General features: G+C 41.3%; 1 protein-coding gene across 1 annotated transcript in view; it reads right to left on the reverse strand.

Moving 5' to 3' along the window:
- LOC120494844 (cadherin-like protein 26) overlaps nt 1-15,886 on the reverse strand; it is a 142,726-nt gene that overhangs the window by 10,122 nt on the left and 116,718 nt on the right. The window contains exon 11 of the mRNA XM_089134714.1: nt 12,999-13,226. Coding sequence (XP_088990840.1) covers nt 12,999-13,226 — 228 coding nt within the window. The remainder of the gene's footprint in view (nt 1-12,998; nt 13,227-15,886) is intronic.

The raw sequence follows: 15,886 nt of genomic DNA on the forward strand, positions 1-15,886 counted from the left end.
AAAATTAATCAGATTAAATAATCAAATTGACAGTGGTGGAATGTAACGAAGTACAAATACTTTGTTACTTTACTTAAGTACATTTTTCACGTATCTTTACTTTACTTAAGTAGAATAAATAGTGCATACTTTTTACTTTTACTTCGTTACATTTTGCAGCAATTATTATACTTTCTACTCCACTACATTTCTACAACTTCTGTTACATTTTCTGATCAGTTTTTCCCCTGCCAAAACGTAATCTGACGTCCATTCGTTGCACTTTTGTCTCACCAGTGACGTTTGGTTGCCATAGATACATCAACTAAATGCGTCTCACACGCAGTGTGTTTCGTGCAATTTATACGCGAAAATTTGTTTTTACGTGCATAGGAAACGTGTGTAATATACGTTTGGTTAGGATTATGGCAAGCCAAGAGGTTCAGAATAACACCATAAATTAATCGCGTTTACTGCCAAACATAGTTATTAACATATAGTAAGGATAATCATGGTTTATATTGCCTAATTGCAAGCTTGTTTCAGAAATGGTGACATTTTTTTCCATCATTATTGAACATCATTATAGGAGTATTAAGTTGAATGAGTTAGAATTAAATGTTTTATTAATCATTAGAAAATAGTCATTAAGAGAATCAATTGTTATTCAAGTACTTTTACTTTTAATACTTGAAGTACATTTAAAATCAGGTACTTTTTACTTTTTACTTAAGTATGGTTGTCATTGTGTTACTTCTACTTTTACTAAAGTAAATATTTATCTGGTTATTTGTACTTTTACTTAAGTACTGAGATTCAGTACTTCCTCCACCACTGCAAATTGAATTAGGCTTATTTAAGGTTCTCTGAAAAGTAAACCTCAGACAATATTTGAAATGCTGGGATAGAGATGGATCTTTTTTAGAAAAAAGACCATCTGGTCAGAAATTTGGAATTAGCTGTAAAACGGTTAAGCTAGTAAAATTTGCTTGGTTATAACTGCGACGTGGTTGGATAGTGGCGGGACTGTTTAAAAGAAGGCAGAGTAATCCCTAAAACATCCAGCACACCGAAGATTCGTTCTCAGAAGGAGACGAGGGAAGTTAACACAAGCGATACTTGATTGACCAAAGCAGTTAAATGTGGCGGGACTGTTTTAAAAATGATGGCAGAGTAATCCCTAAAACATTGTAACACGCTAGAGTTATACAAGTATAAAAGGCGCCCTTGTAACTAGCTAGGATCGTGGGCATTCTGAACCTGACCGTAAAGCTGTTAAAATATTTGAGGAGACTGATCCGAGTTAACTTTAAGGAAAAAATAAATACCAAAGAAATTAATCTGAGATAAAATCCAAAATATTTGAAAAGAAAGAAAAAAAAGAGAAACATTTTGAGTTTTAAAAAGAAAACTAAAATACTGAAAGTCATTAGAGTTAACTTTTCTTTAAATTTTTCTTTTGTTCTGTGAGTGAGGGACAGAGAAAGAGAGCGAAGCAGCCCCTCCCTTCAGAATTGCCTTGTACCTTCACACACACACATCCAGTTGGAGAGGGGGAGAGGCAGGGAGCCCCACACACACACATACCTATACACACACACAGCCTGCAGCTCTGAGCACACACACATACATATACTGACAGCCTGCAGCTCTGAGCACACACACAGACGCATCACATTGGCTGCAGTTTCTGAACATAGATGCACATACATAGCCCCTCCCGTACAATTCACACACACAAATAGGCACACATACATCCCTGCTGTTCTGAGTGCAGAAACTTTAACACTTCGAAAATGGCAGCAAGTGTCTGTACCAGCAGCACAATAGCTGAATGGTATCTTGAAAAGAAGAAGAACAAGAAACTAACTAAACTTTTGAAAAAAGGACTGGACATTAATGCATCTATGAATGAGCAGTTAAGCTGGTTCGAGTCCCAAAAAGACAAGATAAAATCAAAAGCATTTCCAATTTTAGCAGCTAATTGGTTTGTGAAACAAGGTGGAATTTATTGCGACTTAAATGGCGGTCCGGTTCCGCTTGTTGAAGTGATGAAGCCTCAGCTTGAAGCATACCACAAATTAAACAAAATCATGTCCATCACATGTCCAGAGAAGGAAAACACAACCAGTGATGATTTATTTGATCCAGATTGGACAAATATAATAACTGAAGCTGAAAGGAAATATTCACAAGCACCAGTGAAATCCGCGACAACAGTAACGCCTCCACCTTACAAACCAATTTATCCACCTTTGCCTGAACAATATACAAGTTCATCTAAACCTCTGACGCAGCCTCAAGCTTCAAGATCAAACGGAGGTCCAGTGGACAAAATGTATATTGCATCTGCACAAGCAGCTCCAATAATAACAAGATCTAAATCAGCCCAGCCAAGCAGAGACATGATGAGATGTACACCAGCTAATAATTATGGATCTGACTGGGGTGATGAGACAAGAGATGATGACATGATCACAATTGACAAAATCGGTCCTGAATTTTCTTCACCTGTGATTAAAAGGGAAGAGTCGCAACCTGAGATGATGACCGAAGAAAGACCATTTACTCCGGGAGAACGACAAGCGAGAATTAGACTCCCTGGTTGAAGCACATCAAATGACACTAAAAGACATTCACACCATTGTGAAAGCTAAAATCCCAAGAGACCGATGGGAACGCCTGCCAGCATCGATAACAACAGCCCAATGGGTAGACTTGTGGGTTGATGGCCAAGGACGACCCCTGGGTCTTTGGCAAACATTAGATGTATTCCGAAAGGAAATCCAAGAAATCTTGGGAAGCGGTAAAATTCCATTCACTTCAGTGACATTGATTAAGCAAAAGGATGATGAATCTCCAGACGAATATGCTCTGCGTAAGTGGAACGCCTATGAGAGGTGGGCTCTCTGCGCAAAGAAACAACCTGACAGAGATGATGTACAATTCACTGACACACTTGTGGATGGCTTTAGCTCTAAATACCAACAAGCGTTATCACTTGGAGTCAATCCAGGCGAAACATATTACCAAATTATGCAATGGGCTGGCCGTCTAGAGATGGCGATGAGATCAAACAAGGAAGAAGGAAACAAGCCAAATCGAAAAGGAGTGGCGACAGCTCAATACAACATGGACACAAAGAATAAGATTGTTGTTTGCGGCAATTGTGGAAAGCGTGGCCACTCAAGAAAAGACTGCTGGGCTAAAGGTGGTGGAGCAGAAGGTCAAGGTCCATCATTTAAACAAGTCACTGCGAAAAATCATGATGAAACCTCTAAAGGGAAGACATGGACGGAAGCACAAGTCCGTCAACTCATAGAGGGGATTATGCGTCTGCAATAGGAATCAGCGGCCCCCTGTATTAGTAAGAAAAGAGACAATCGCCTTTTCATCAATGCATTAATAGGGGGCCACCCATGTGATATCCTGGTTGACACAGGAGCCTCAATTTCAATAACAGATCTGAACCTACCTACAACAGATGAAACTATGGAAGTTGAAGGAGTTGGAGGAGGTATCACAACATTTCGTAAAAGTATCCAAGTTCCACTACAAATACATGAAGATGAAGTCGTATGGACATCTTTCTGGGTGGGACCGAATTCACAAGGAAGCCTCATTGGCATGGACATACTTCCATTGTTGAACATGATCATCTTCACTGACAGTCGTCAAATCGCTACAACAGCTGGGATAATACCACACGAAGATCGCACATGTAATTTGAGTTCAGTTGGTGCAGCAAAACCAATTATCAGAGACTGGACAAAAGACGGTGTGTGGGGTCTTCTGTGCAGTTTACATCCAGAAGTTTGGGCTAAACACAAATTTGATTGTGGCAAAGCCAACATTGACCCTGTTGTTATTGAAGGGCCGACACATGCCCCTCATAAACAATACCCTATCCGACCTGAAGCAAGACGAGCCGTGGAAGAGATAGTGGCAGACTTGGAAGCTGAAGGGATCATCAGACAAACTTCATCAACCACTAATAGTCCTGTTTGGCCTGTCAAGAAATCGGATAACTCATGGAGATTAACCATTGATTACACAAGACTCAACAGTGTAACACCAAAACCGCATCCTATTGTGGCCAATCCTGCCACCATTCTGAATGATATTCCAGAAAATGCAAGGATTTTCACAGTACTAGATGTACTGTCTGCTTTCTGGTCTATACCTATTGACAAAAAATCTCAAGAGAAACTTGCCTTCACAGTTGGTGCAAAACAGTATGTCTGGAACAGACTCCCACAAGGACTTAATATTTCTCCTGTGGTATTTCACAGAACTTTGGATCAGTTCTTAACGGAGCAAAAAGCTGAAATCGAGAGTTCAGGAAGTGTTTGCCTCCAATACGTGGATGACTTGTTAATTGCAAGCCCAGATGAAAACAGCCACATATTTGCTCTGAATATTGTCCTACAAGCCCTTAAGAAAGGAGGATTCAAAGTCAACCCCGACAAAGCACAGCTGGCCAAAACCAAGGTTATCTACTTGGGCCAAGAAATATCTGTCGAAGGAAGGAGACTGACAACAGAGCCTGTGGAGGCATTACGGCAACTTCCAAAACCTCTAACAGTTACAGGAATGAGGAAAGTGATGGGACTTTTCAACTATTGTCATCAGTATATTCCTGATTTTGCCAGCATCCCCAGCCCCCTCATTGACTTGTACAAGGGAGGAAAGCCTGGAATGGAACAGATAAACTGGACACCGGAAGCTGAGGAAACATTTACTTCAATGAAAGAAAAACTGACTTCAGCCCCAGCCTTGGGACTTCCTGATGGACGATTGCCATTTCATTTGTGGACCAGGGTGGGAGATGAGACGTATTCAGCAGTACTGTGTCAAAAACCAGGTGATCGATACAAACCAGTTGGATACTTTTCCACAAAGATTCCTGTTACAATGATTGGTCAACCACGATGTATACAAGCTCTCGATGGTGCCACATGGGCAGTGGATGCTGTGGAAAATTTGATAGGAGCACAAACAATCATATTGCATACTCCACACAGTATAGTGACGTTGCTGAACAACACAAACATCAAGACCATTACTGATGCAAGGAGAGCAAAATGGGAAGCAACTTTGTTGAACAAGGATTTGAGAGTGGAAATCATCAGAGACACATCCCTTAACCCTGCAACAATGATGATCGAACCACACGAGGGAACACCACATGAGTGTGAAAAACAAGTAGAAGAAGAAAGTCTTGGTCCTGTTAGTCCAACACCTCTTGAAAATCCAGACAAGGAGTTATGGGTCGATGGATCCAGTTACTATGTTGATGGAAAATGACATACTGGATGGGCTGTAGTGGAAGCTGATGGAAATGTCGTGAAGAAAGGAGCTCTTTCTGGGCATTTTTCAGCACAAGTAGCTGAGCTCATAGCACTTGCAGAAGCTTTCGAATTATTGGAAGGACAACGAGTCAACATCTACACAGATAGTCGTTATGCTTTTGGAGTGGTCCATGACTACCTTGCCCTGTGGAAAAAACGTGGACTTATCACCAGCAATGGGAGCGAAATACAACATGCTTCCATAATTCGTCGTTTGATTGCAGCATGTCACCTACCCAGAGAAGCAGCCGTGATCAAAGTAAAATCACATCAATCTGACAAGTCCAAAGAAAGTCAAGGAAACACGGCAGCAGATGCAGCGGCCAGAGAAGCAGCACTACTTCCTCTTACTCCTGTTACCTTGGTACAGGAAAACAGCAAAGATAATCCTGAGCTCCGCCTTCTGTCATATCAAACTGAGACAGATGAAGAGAAAGAACAATGGATAAAAGCGGGAGCGAAAGAGGATGATCAAGGTATCTGGAGAATTCCAACAGGATAAGTGGTGATGCCTATCGGAACAAGAAGGGAACTAATGCAGCTGTATCATGGAAAAGTACATGCTGGAGCAAAAGCAATGAAAGCTCAAATCAGCGAGACGTGGTGGTGGCCACGAATGATGAGAGACATTGATGATTACTGTAGAAGATGCTTGATCTGTCTGAAAGCAAATGTGGGAAAATCTGTAAAGGTGCGGATGTCACATGCACCCAGACCAACAGGTCCATGGACACATCTCCAAATCGATTTCACAGGACCTTTGTCACCCAGTGGAGGGTACCAATACATTCTAGTAATCATGGACAGATTTACTAGATGGGTGGAAGCATTCCCAACAAAAACCTGCACTGCTGAAGCAGCCGCACGAGTGATGGTTGAACAAGTCTTTCCTCGCTGGGGTCTTCCATATGAACTTGATTCTGACAATGGAACTCACTTCACTGGAAAACTGATGAAGGAAGCAATGAAATTGATGGGGATTAAACAGAAGTTTCACGTCCCATACAGACCTCAAAGTTCAGGCCTGGTGGAACGAATGAACAGATCGTTGAAAACCGCTCTTACCAAGGCCATTCTGCAAACTGGCCAAGGATGGCATAAGTTGTTACCCGCAATTTTGTGGAATCTGAGAGCAACCCCGAACAGAGTAACGGGACTGACTCCTTTTGAACTGATGACTGGAAGAGCAATGGTTCTGCCTCCTGATGCTCCGCCACCTGCGGGAACAGGAGGAGACTCTACTTTGTTCCAAGAGAAGTTACGACGCTATCTCACAATGCTGGACAAAGCAATCAAAGACAATAATAAGAAAGTGCGAGAAGCTCAACAGCAATGGGATGAAAAACATACCACTACTGACATTCCACACATTCCTGAGTTAGGCAGTTTTGTTATGGTCAAACGTATTCCCAGGAAAGGTTTAGAACCTAGGTGGGAGGGGCCATATGAGGTACTCTTAACAACAGACACAAGTGTCTGCCTAAAAGGGAAGGGTGTAGGAACAGATAGATGGTATCATTGGTCACAAGTTAAACCTTGCTTAGTGAATGAACAAAATGATGAAGGCTTAGGACCTGCGATTGAGCACTGTTCACTCATTAACTTTGGGAAAAAGGAGTGATGATTAATTATTTTTCTGCTTCCATTTCAGGAATCAATTCCATTGACATTGATTAGAGATGGTCGCAAGTTATTCTCGATACACAACGACAATGGTATGCTTGTTTTTAATTTTACTTGGCATTTACCAAGGAAGCCAAGCTTTATGGACTCCTCGAGTTCAAGAAATTACTCGGAATGCAACTCTGAAATCTGGCCAACGTTTTACTCTACCCTTCATTTCCAGATGGGGATTATGGGATTGGGTGCTACGTAATGATAAAGACCTTGCTAAATATCGAGTGGGCATCTACGGTGGATGTAACTTTCACCACCAATGTTACAAAAGCAGAGTAATTTGGCCGGTGAAAGATGGGGGGTATACCGGTAGTGTTCAAAGACGAGAAATTTGTTCAAAAGAACAATGTGAAATTGTGGGGTTAAACCTCATAACATCTACTGATGTGGAAATTAATTTCATTTTGAATCGTACCCACATGCTTACAATATGGGATTCATTAGCCCTAGGCTGTATCTATCCCATAGTGTTACCGTGCGAGGGGTTTCTATGGGATGCTACCTCCAGGACAACTAGATTCAAGGGAAATTACATACGAGTTTGGCATTCGGAAGATGCGAATGAATATTGTGAGACTGAATTAGAAACTGGGGAAATTGGACGGTGTTTTTATCTTTCTGCGGGAAAGACAAACAAAGCTAAAACATGCCCAAGTACAACTATTGCACCAGCTCATGGTATATTGTTAGCAAAGGAAACCAAAACCTTGATAAACGAAGCTCATATGGTGCGACAACGCATTAATTATAACTTGATGTCTCTTCTTACTGTTTATGATCAGTCCTATTGTGGAAATTTCACAAAAATTAGGAGCTGGTTGGAAAAAGAAATTAAATATTATACCTCTAAAGATCCTCTTGGAAGTCGAAATCGTAAATCTCGAAGTATATGGGGAGACATAGCGGGGGTATTTGGATCTGTCAATTCAATTAGTAATACTGCTCAGATGAACCAATTAAGTGAGTACTCTCAGTGGGTGGGAACAATGACCGGCAAAGGACTTACTGAGACTCTTCAAGGTTCTCTACATATTATAGCAGCGGGTCAGCATCTTAATGACGCAGCGAGGGAATTGGCAGATGCATTAGTGAAATCGTCTAATTTTGAGACACATCGTGCAGCGTGTTTATTTTTGGCTCAGAATTTGAAGGATCAAATGGTAGAGGATATTCAGGTTATTCGAATGGGTCAAGTTCCTGAGCGAATAGCGGAGTCTTTGTTACTAGTTTTCGGAAAACACCTTAATTTGACTTCTGCTAAACATGCTCCATTAGTTAAAATCGCAATCAATGAAGATTCGTTGTCAGGTTCTGGAACATTACCTTTGATTATGGTCTGGCCTCAATATGGGAAACGCAATACTATGACAGTTAGACGATTCCAATCAATGGGGGTTAGACAAGGAAATTCAGTAATTAGATTGGGAAGGAATGGATATTGGGCTGAAGGTGAAACACCAATGATTTCTAGTGAGTGGGTAATTTGCTCATGTTCTACAATGTTTAGTCTGTCTCTTAATGGATCTGCAGTTTGGGAAGTAGTTCCTTTAGATCAAGCCACAAGTGCATGGCAGGTGTCAGAAGCACAGTGGTGTATATTACATGACGGAATAAATGAAAATATGATATACGGAGGAAAGCTATGTCCAATTCCTTCTGATCCATTTTGCGTTGAGATTCTCTATCCTCTTCAATTGGGTGGAATTCATGTTCCACATGTACAATTGTTGCAGTTAGATCCACAGTGGTGGAATAATGATTTGGTGGAAGAGAGGAATTATGAACTCTTTGAAATGGTTAAGAGAGTTAAAGCAAGCGTTAAGGCAGCTCAAGAGGAGGGAATTCAAGCAATGGGTCATGTTATCGTAGCGAATGGAGTAGCTAAATTGATGTCTGAGAGGAAATTAGCTCGAATTCCAGGGAATTTAACATGGTCAGAATGGATAGTTTTGACTATGGTAGGAGTTTTTGTGTTTCTGTTAGTAATAAAACTTATCATATATGTGATAAGAAAGAGAAGTACCAAACCTTTCAGATTGGTTTTTACTAACAAAATGGATAGAACCGAGAATGGAAAATTTGGAGTGAGATAGGAGATTTTATACACTACACTACTTACAAAACACAACCTCACAAACAATAAACACCCGCTTACTGATTTACAACCCCAAGGGATAGGGGATAAAACCCCTTTTAACATCAATGTTTATTTTCGGTTGTTATGTTAGCGCGGAACTGGACGAGTTAATTAATTAACGAGTTAATTAATTAATGAGTCCAGGCACGGGCAGAAGACTTTTTTAGTTTTTCTTTTCTTAGATGATTGGGATTCATTTTAAATGCTTACACATAGATGTTAAATAACACATAGCATGCGGGGACATACCATGGGTTGGGTTTTTGTTTGTTATTTCTTTTCTTTTCTGTTTCCATTCTTTTGTCTTCTATGTCTATGTCTTGGTCTACTATTTCTCCTCAGCACTATCACTTCAATAGGTTGGCCACCTGGAGATGATGGTGTGGAACTGACGGCCGTAGTTCCAGAGGAGGGACTGAAGATTCACAATCTCATCATTTAATGTTGTTTTTAGTATTTTTTATTGTTTTTATTAATAATTATAATCATTAGTATTATGCATGTGATTTACACTTTTCATATACATTTTTTATACTTTTCATATATCATTCATAATCATTTATAATCTACATTTTTATGAATCAAACTTTTCTGAATACTGTATGTGGAAGACTTTTAGAGTTTTGGGGACTTTGGGGGGGGGAGTTGAATGTATTATGTTTCTTTCCATCGAGCAGAATATACATTTCAACGTTAATGGGAAGCAGATGTTTCTCTGGTACAGCCTATATGTACTGTGTAGCTCTTTGTTTAAGCAGAGAGAGGGAAAATACAGAGAAGCAAGAAGGAAGATCTTTGCGGGTCCATTATCACTCTCTCTCCCTTATGTCTTATATAAATTGGTAAAATAAATAACATATATTGGCAGAATGACTGGTGTCTTTTCATTAAATTAAATAACAAGGGGAAACGAAGATTTTAAATCTACAAGTGCTTTATAAAAGTTTGATAACATTTCAGCAGGAAGAGCTGTTACAGCATAAGCTATGCAGAGCGCAGATGAATCTTGACGGATGTAGCAACAGTAACTAAGGGGGGCGGGGCTTAGCCAAAGTTGAATTAACAATCACCTTAAGGAAGCTACAAGTATTAAATGCAGTTAAAGCTGCAGTAGGGAGTTTTGAGAAAACGTTGACTTAGTCTGAAAATTTGAACAAGCACAACTACAGGTCCCACCCCCTTGCTCTCTGCTCTGCTGCGCTACAGCCCTCCCTCCACAGCTCGTCCCCCACAGCAGAGCCGGTCGTGAACGCGCAGGCTAGTAAACAGGGCCACCGATGACGGTGGATAAACAGTTATGGCACATTCACTGATAGGGACTAAACGTCAACAATATGCTTTACATTGACTATGGCCTGCCCATACTTTGACTACAAACTTGGTCCTCAAATCCTTATGTATTTTGCAATACATGTAACTTTATGTTGCACTCTTTCTATAAGTTATAAATATCTAGTAAGATAACGTTAATATAACGGTAACTAACGTTACAGTATGTAAGTAATTATTCTAGCGATATATAATGCTATGATAAGGTGTGCTAGTACATTATTTCAGCAACATGTCAAGCCAGTGAATTAGCAGGTTTCAATTGTTGCTTAGCAGCAGAGTGTGTGACATTTTATCAACATGTTTGCGGCTACAAAGGCCTGACAAATTAGACAAGATTGTTTATCGTCATCGGTCTTTTCCCCTTTACCTCTCTGTTTCATGAGCAGGTGTCCCTCGAGAATTGGCAGTTTAGGGTACTTCTCCATCATAAGCACAACTGCAGCTCGTCGGCAATCTTGAGTTTGAACGACGGTACGCGCTCGCACTGTGCAAGAGAGGGGTGTGATCAGCGCATACATGAGCGTGATTGACACTGCTAAGACATTCCTCATGGCTCTGATTAGGTTGTCTCTGACGGGAGCGTTGTGTTTCTGCAAATGGCAATAGGACCCTGGGAGGAGCCAGAGGAGCTTGATTTTTTCACAGATTATCTGTCTCATATTCTACTGTCAGGACATAATGACAGTTTTAACAAATATGTAAAAAATATTTTTTTATAAAAATTACCTACCCCAGCTTTAAATGTCAAAATAACTCAAAAATCACAGACCGAGTTGTGTGGGGTGGGGGTAAATTAAGCACTATCTGCTGTTATGTCACAATCATGTTGCATTGTGGTCTGGCATCTGCCTGAAGTGTACATGAATAGACTCACTCCCTCTGTCAAAATCAAGGGGTCGAGGGTCTGTCCCAATAAACTTCCCTCGCCCACTTGATGAAGTTGAATGCGCCTCAAAATGGAGGCAGGGATTCGCTGAGGGAAAGTGGGAAGTTTGCGAGTATATGGCTACGTTCACACTGCAGGCTGAAACGACCTAATTCCGATTTTTTTGCCCCAATGCGACCTGTATCACATTTTTTCATGACTGTCTGAACGACACAGATCCGATCTTTTCAAATGCGACCCGGGCCACTTGGGTATGTGGTCCAAATCCGATATGTATCCGATCTTTTGAAATGCGACTTCAATCTGAATGTCCAGGTCACATATATCCGACCCGCACGTCATTGCACGCACCTGTAGATAGCCAATACACGTTAACTCCAACGCGTTTCTGTACTGTTATAGGCTGCTGCAGACGTGTCTCTTCCACAGTGTTGTGCCTGAACGCGTTCATATACTGTATTACTGCCTGATGAACATTACTGTGAACACGTTCATTCTGGTGTCTGTGAACGTGCGCGCTCTGTCAGTTTAACTTCGTAGAGTAGGGTGCCAGATTTCTATAGAGCCTTCCTGGCTAAAACACATGTAAACATGCCTTAAAATGTAGCGAAAAAACACCCAATCTGGGAACACCAGCCACCAGTGTCGCACCGCGGCCACCGGCGACAAAGTAATGAGCGCCGAGGACACGCACTATCAATTAAACGGGGTTTATGACGAGGTCAGTGAGGATCGGAAAAATCTTACATACATTTAAGTGCAAACTTTGCCCGTTGATAAAATAATTGTTGGCAACACCAGCCACCAGTGTCGCACCGCGGCCGCCGGTGACAAAGCAAGGAGCGCAGAGGACACGCACTATCAATTAAACGGGGTTTATGACGAGGTCGGTGAGGATCAGAAAAATCTTACATTTATGTGCAAACTTTGCCCGTCGATAAAATAATTGTTGTCTGTGTTTGTATGTGGGCTGTGGTAATAATAATAATAAAACAAAAGCTTGCAACAAATGGAAAAAAATAACTATTCCGCAAACAAAAGTGACATTGTTGACCGTTGATTACTCTTCTGCGCATGCGGGTCACTTCTGGGTCATTTCACGTTCACACAGGAGATCACAAAAGGTCGCATTTAATTGGAAATGTGAATGGCCTTGCAAAAAAATCTAATTTTTTCAAAAAATCGGAATTGAGCATTATGCCCTGCAGTGTGAACGTAGCCTATGTCTAAAAGTCACAAGGACTGTTCAAAAACACCACAGATGCACGTTCAAGCTTTTGCGTTTAGCATATTTAATGCACACTTTTGCAAGGAATTAACCGGAAGTAATTTATTAACTGTTATTTCTATCTGCCGTCAGACTCTTTGAGACATCATTGGCATAATGCATATGGTTCCCTTCTGACTTGACTGACAAGTAAAAATACAAGATGTTTATAAAATATAACAAGTTTATATCAGTCCCATATTTATAATAGTGACCACAAATGTCCACAATTGTAACAGATGTTTACATCTTCAAAGTATCAGATAAGGACTCTGTATCGACAGAAACTCAATATTCAATGACTCAGATTGGCGCTTCAAAATACTCAATTGGGACGTCCCTAAAATAAAGTAAATGCTTGTGACTGACCTGTGGCAGGCTCCAGCTTCCAGAGTTTCCTAAGCGCTTCTTCTCCTCCCAGAGAGAAGGTAAAAGGAGCTGAAAATGGAGGACCATCAATGTCTGCTGGAATCACATCAACACGGTCCACCTTGTTCCCGCACATGATCATGTTTTTGGAGGTGAGATAGGGGGCATTATCATTCACGTCACCAATGAAGACCACAACAGTGCATGTCCCTGTAGCTGGAGGCTCTCCTGTGAACAGCATTTAGACAAAAAGTTGTGTACAAAGATTAATTTAGGATTTTTATGAACAACAAAATACGTCTTCAGATCAGTTGCTCTCCTGTGTTTACGTTATAGATCTCCTGTGATTATGCTATGGATTTCTGTGAGCTTCATAGCCGGATTCACAAAACATTCTTTAGAATAAAGTGCTTCTTAACTGCCAATTTCTTCTTATTTTCTAACTTAAGAAAAACGAAAGGAACAAAAATATTCTTAGGAATCTTCTTTCAAATAAGAACACAATAATAATAACAATAATAAATATAGCAAAAAATAGTAAATAAAGCAAAAAAAAATTTTTTTTTTTTGTAAACTGAAATAAAATAGAAAGTTCAACATCAATGAACTACGAAACAAAACTAACAACAGTTACTGAAAACCGTAACTGAAATAAAATAACGATTAGCAAAAATAATCAGTTTCGTAATTAATAAGCTCTCATCCTGTACCGGATAATCATGTTTTTCCATTCCACTGCACTACTTTATTTTTCAATTTGAACACACGCTAGATACAAATGTATCCCTAAAAACGGGGTACTCAAGTTAAAATAAGTTCAACTTTTAAAAGACTTTTAAATGTTTTTCAAAGCAAAACCGCTTTCCGGTTAAACATGAAACTAAACTGCCAGTAGGTGGCGGCAAGTGGCCGTCTTAATAAATGAGTCATTCGTTCAAAAGATTCGTTCAAAACGCAGAATGATAGTCATTCAGTAACAAAACACTGCACTGATTGTTGTTTTCCTCTAGAACTATTTTCGTAGGTTAAATATAACTAAAACATAATGTGTCTAAAATGTAAGTAACTTAATATAGGCCTACAGGCTACTTGTTTAATAAACATTTATGATAATTAAATAGGCTAGCCTACTTTGTGATAATATTCAGCAAAACAGCTCCCTAGGTCGTATTATGTAAATAGCCTAAATCATACGTTAGCTTTTATATATTTTTTTTTTTACTTATTTTTTTTTTAATACTTAGGCTATTTAGCTGTTGTCGCATCCCTTGACAGGCCATCTAATTTTCCCTCTTTCTTTTTCGATGTTTAGGCCGCGACAGCTTTTTTGCTTTATCCTTTTTTTTTTTGATGACAACTAAGTTGTAGGCTCCCTGCTCGCTCAGCGCTCACGGTGTAACGGTCACCAGCTGGAGTGCCCTTGATACCCACCAGAAGGCACTCCAGATTAGCCTTGTATCACTCTCAGACTACAATTCCCATAACTCACTGCTCGGACTCATCTTCACTGATCACACTCACCTGTAACTCGTTCACTGATAGCATTCACCTGTGTATCATCCTGTTTGTCTGTCTATATATACCTGGTTTATTTGTTCAATCCCTGCGAAGTCTTGTTTAAGTGTTACACTGCATTTCTGAGCATTTTCCGTGTTTGTTTTCTGGTTTTTGACGTTGGATTGTTCTTGGATTTTGATCACTGCTGCCTGCCCTGACCTCTGCCTGTTTCCCGGATTCCCACTGTGTATTCTCCATTGTCCTGTCTGCTAATTTTCGACCCTGCCTGTACGACTAATCTTAAATAAAGCTGCATTTGGATCTCAACCCTCTTCTCAGAGCAGTTTCGTAACAGAAGACTTCGCCGTGCCAAGATCCAGCAGCAATCACCATCATGAATCCAGCAGTCAAGCTTATGCGTCTCCGTCAAGGAGATCGACCCATTGAGAATTATGTTGTTGACTTTTTGGAGCTGGCTCACCTGACCTGCATAGAAGAGGTATGCCTAATGATCTTTTTTCGTGGAGGACTATCTGAACCGCTCAGTTCATTCATGCCCTTGCATGATCCTCACGGGACTTTAGAGCACTACATTGACCTGGCCCTTCTGTTGAGCGGATCATCATTTACTGTGGGCGTGGTGGAGGACCTCTGTGAGCTTACAATATCCCCTCAGCCAGAGCTTCACCACGACATGCCTGAGCTTCATGCCGAGCCTGCGCTCACCGTCAGCCCTGCCGAGCCAGAGAGGCTTCACGTCAGCCCTGCCGAGCCAGAGAGGCTTTACGTCAGCCCTGCCGAGCCAAAGAGGCTTTACGTCAGCCCTGCCGAGCCAAAGAGGCTTCACGTCAGCCCTGCCGAGCCTGCGCTCACCGTCAGCCCTGCCGAGCCAGAGACGCTTCACGTCACTTCTGCCGAGCCAGAGACGCTTCACGTCACTTCTGCCGAGCCAGAGACGCTTCACGTCACTTCTGCCGAGCCAGAGACGCTTCACGTCACTTCTGCTGAGCCAGAGACGCTTCACGTCACTTCTGCCGAGCCAGTGTCTAAAGACAAGATGGCCGCCTCCAAGCCAGTGTCTAAAGACAAGATGGCCGATTCAGAGACTGTTCAAATCACTTCTGCTGATCCAGATTCTGTTCACGTCACCGCCTCCAAGCCAGTGTCTCCGGACAAGATGGCCGCCTCCAAGCCAGTGTCTAAAGACAAGATGGCCGACCCAGTGTCTCCGGACAAGATGGCCGACCCAGTGTCTCCGGACAAGATGGCCGATCCAGTGTCTGCTCCTGATCCAGTGTTTGTTTCTGTGTCTGTGTCTGTCCTTGTGACCATTTCTGTTGTAGTGTCTGTTCCTGAGCCGGTGTCTAGTCCTGAGAGGGCATCACTGCCGT

This window comes from Pimephales promelas, chromosome 9, assembly GCF_988280905.1.
Source record: "Pimephales promelas chromosome 9, fPimPro1.hap1.1, whole genome shotgun sequence".
NCBI lineage: Eukaryota > Metazoa > Chordata > Actinopteri > Cypriniformes > Leuciscidae > Pimephales > Pimephales promelas.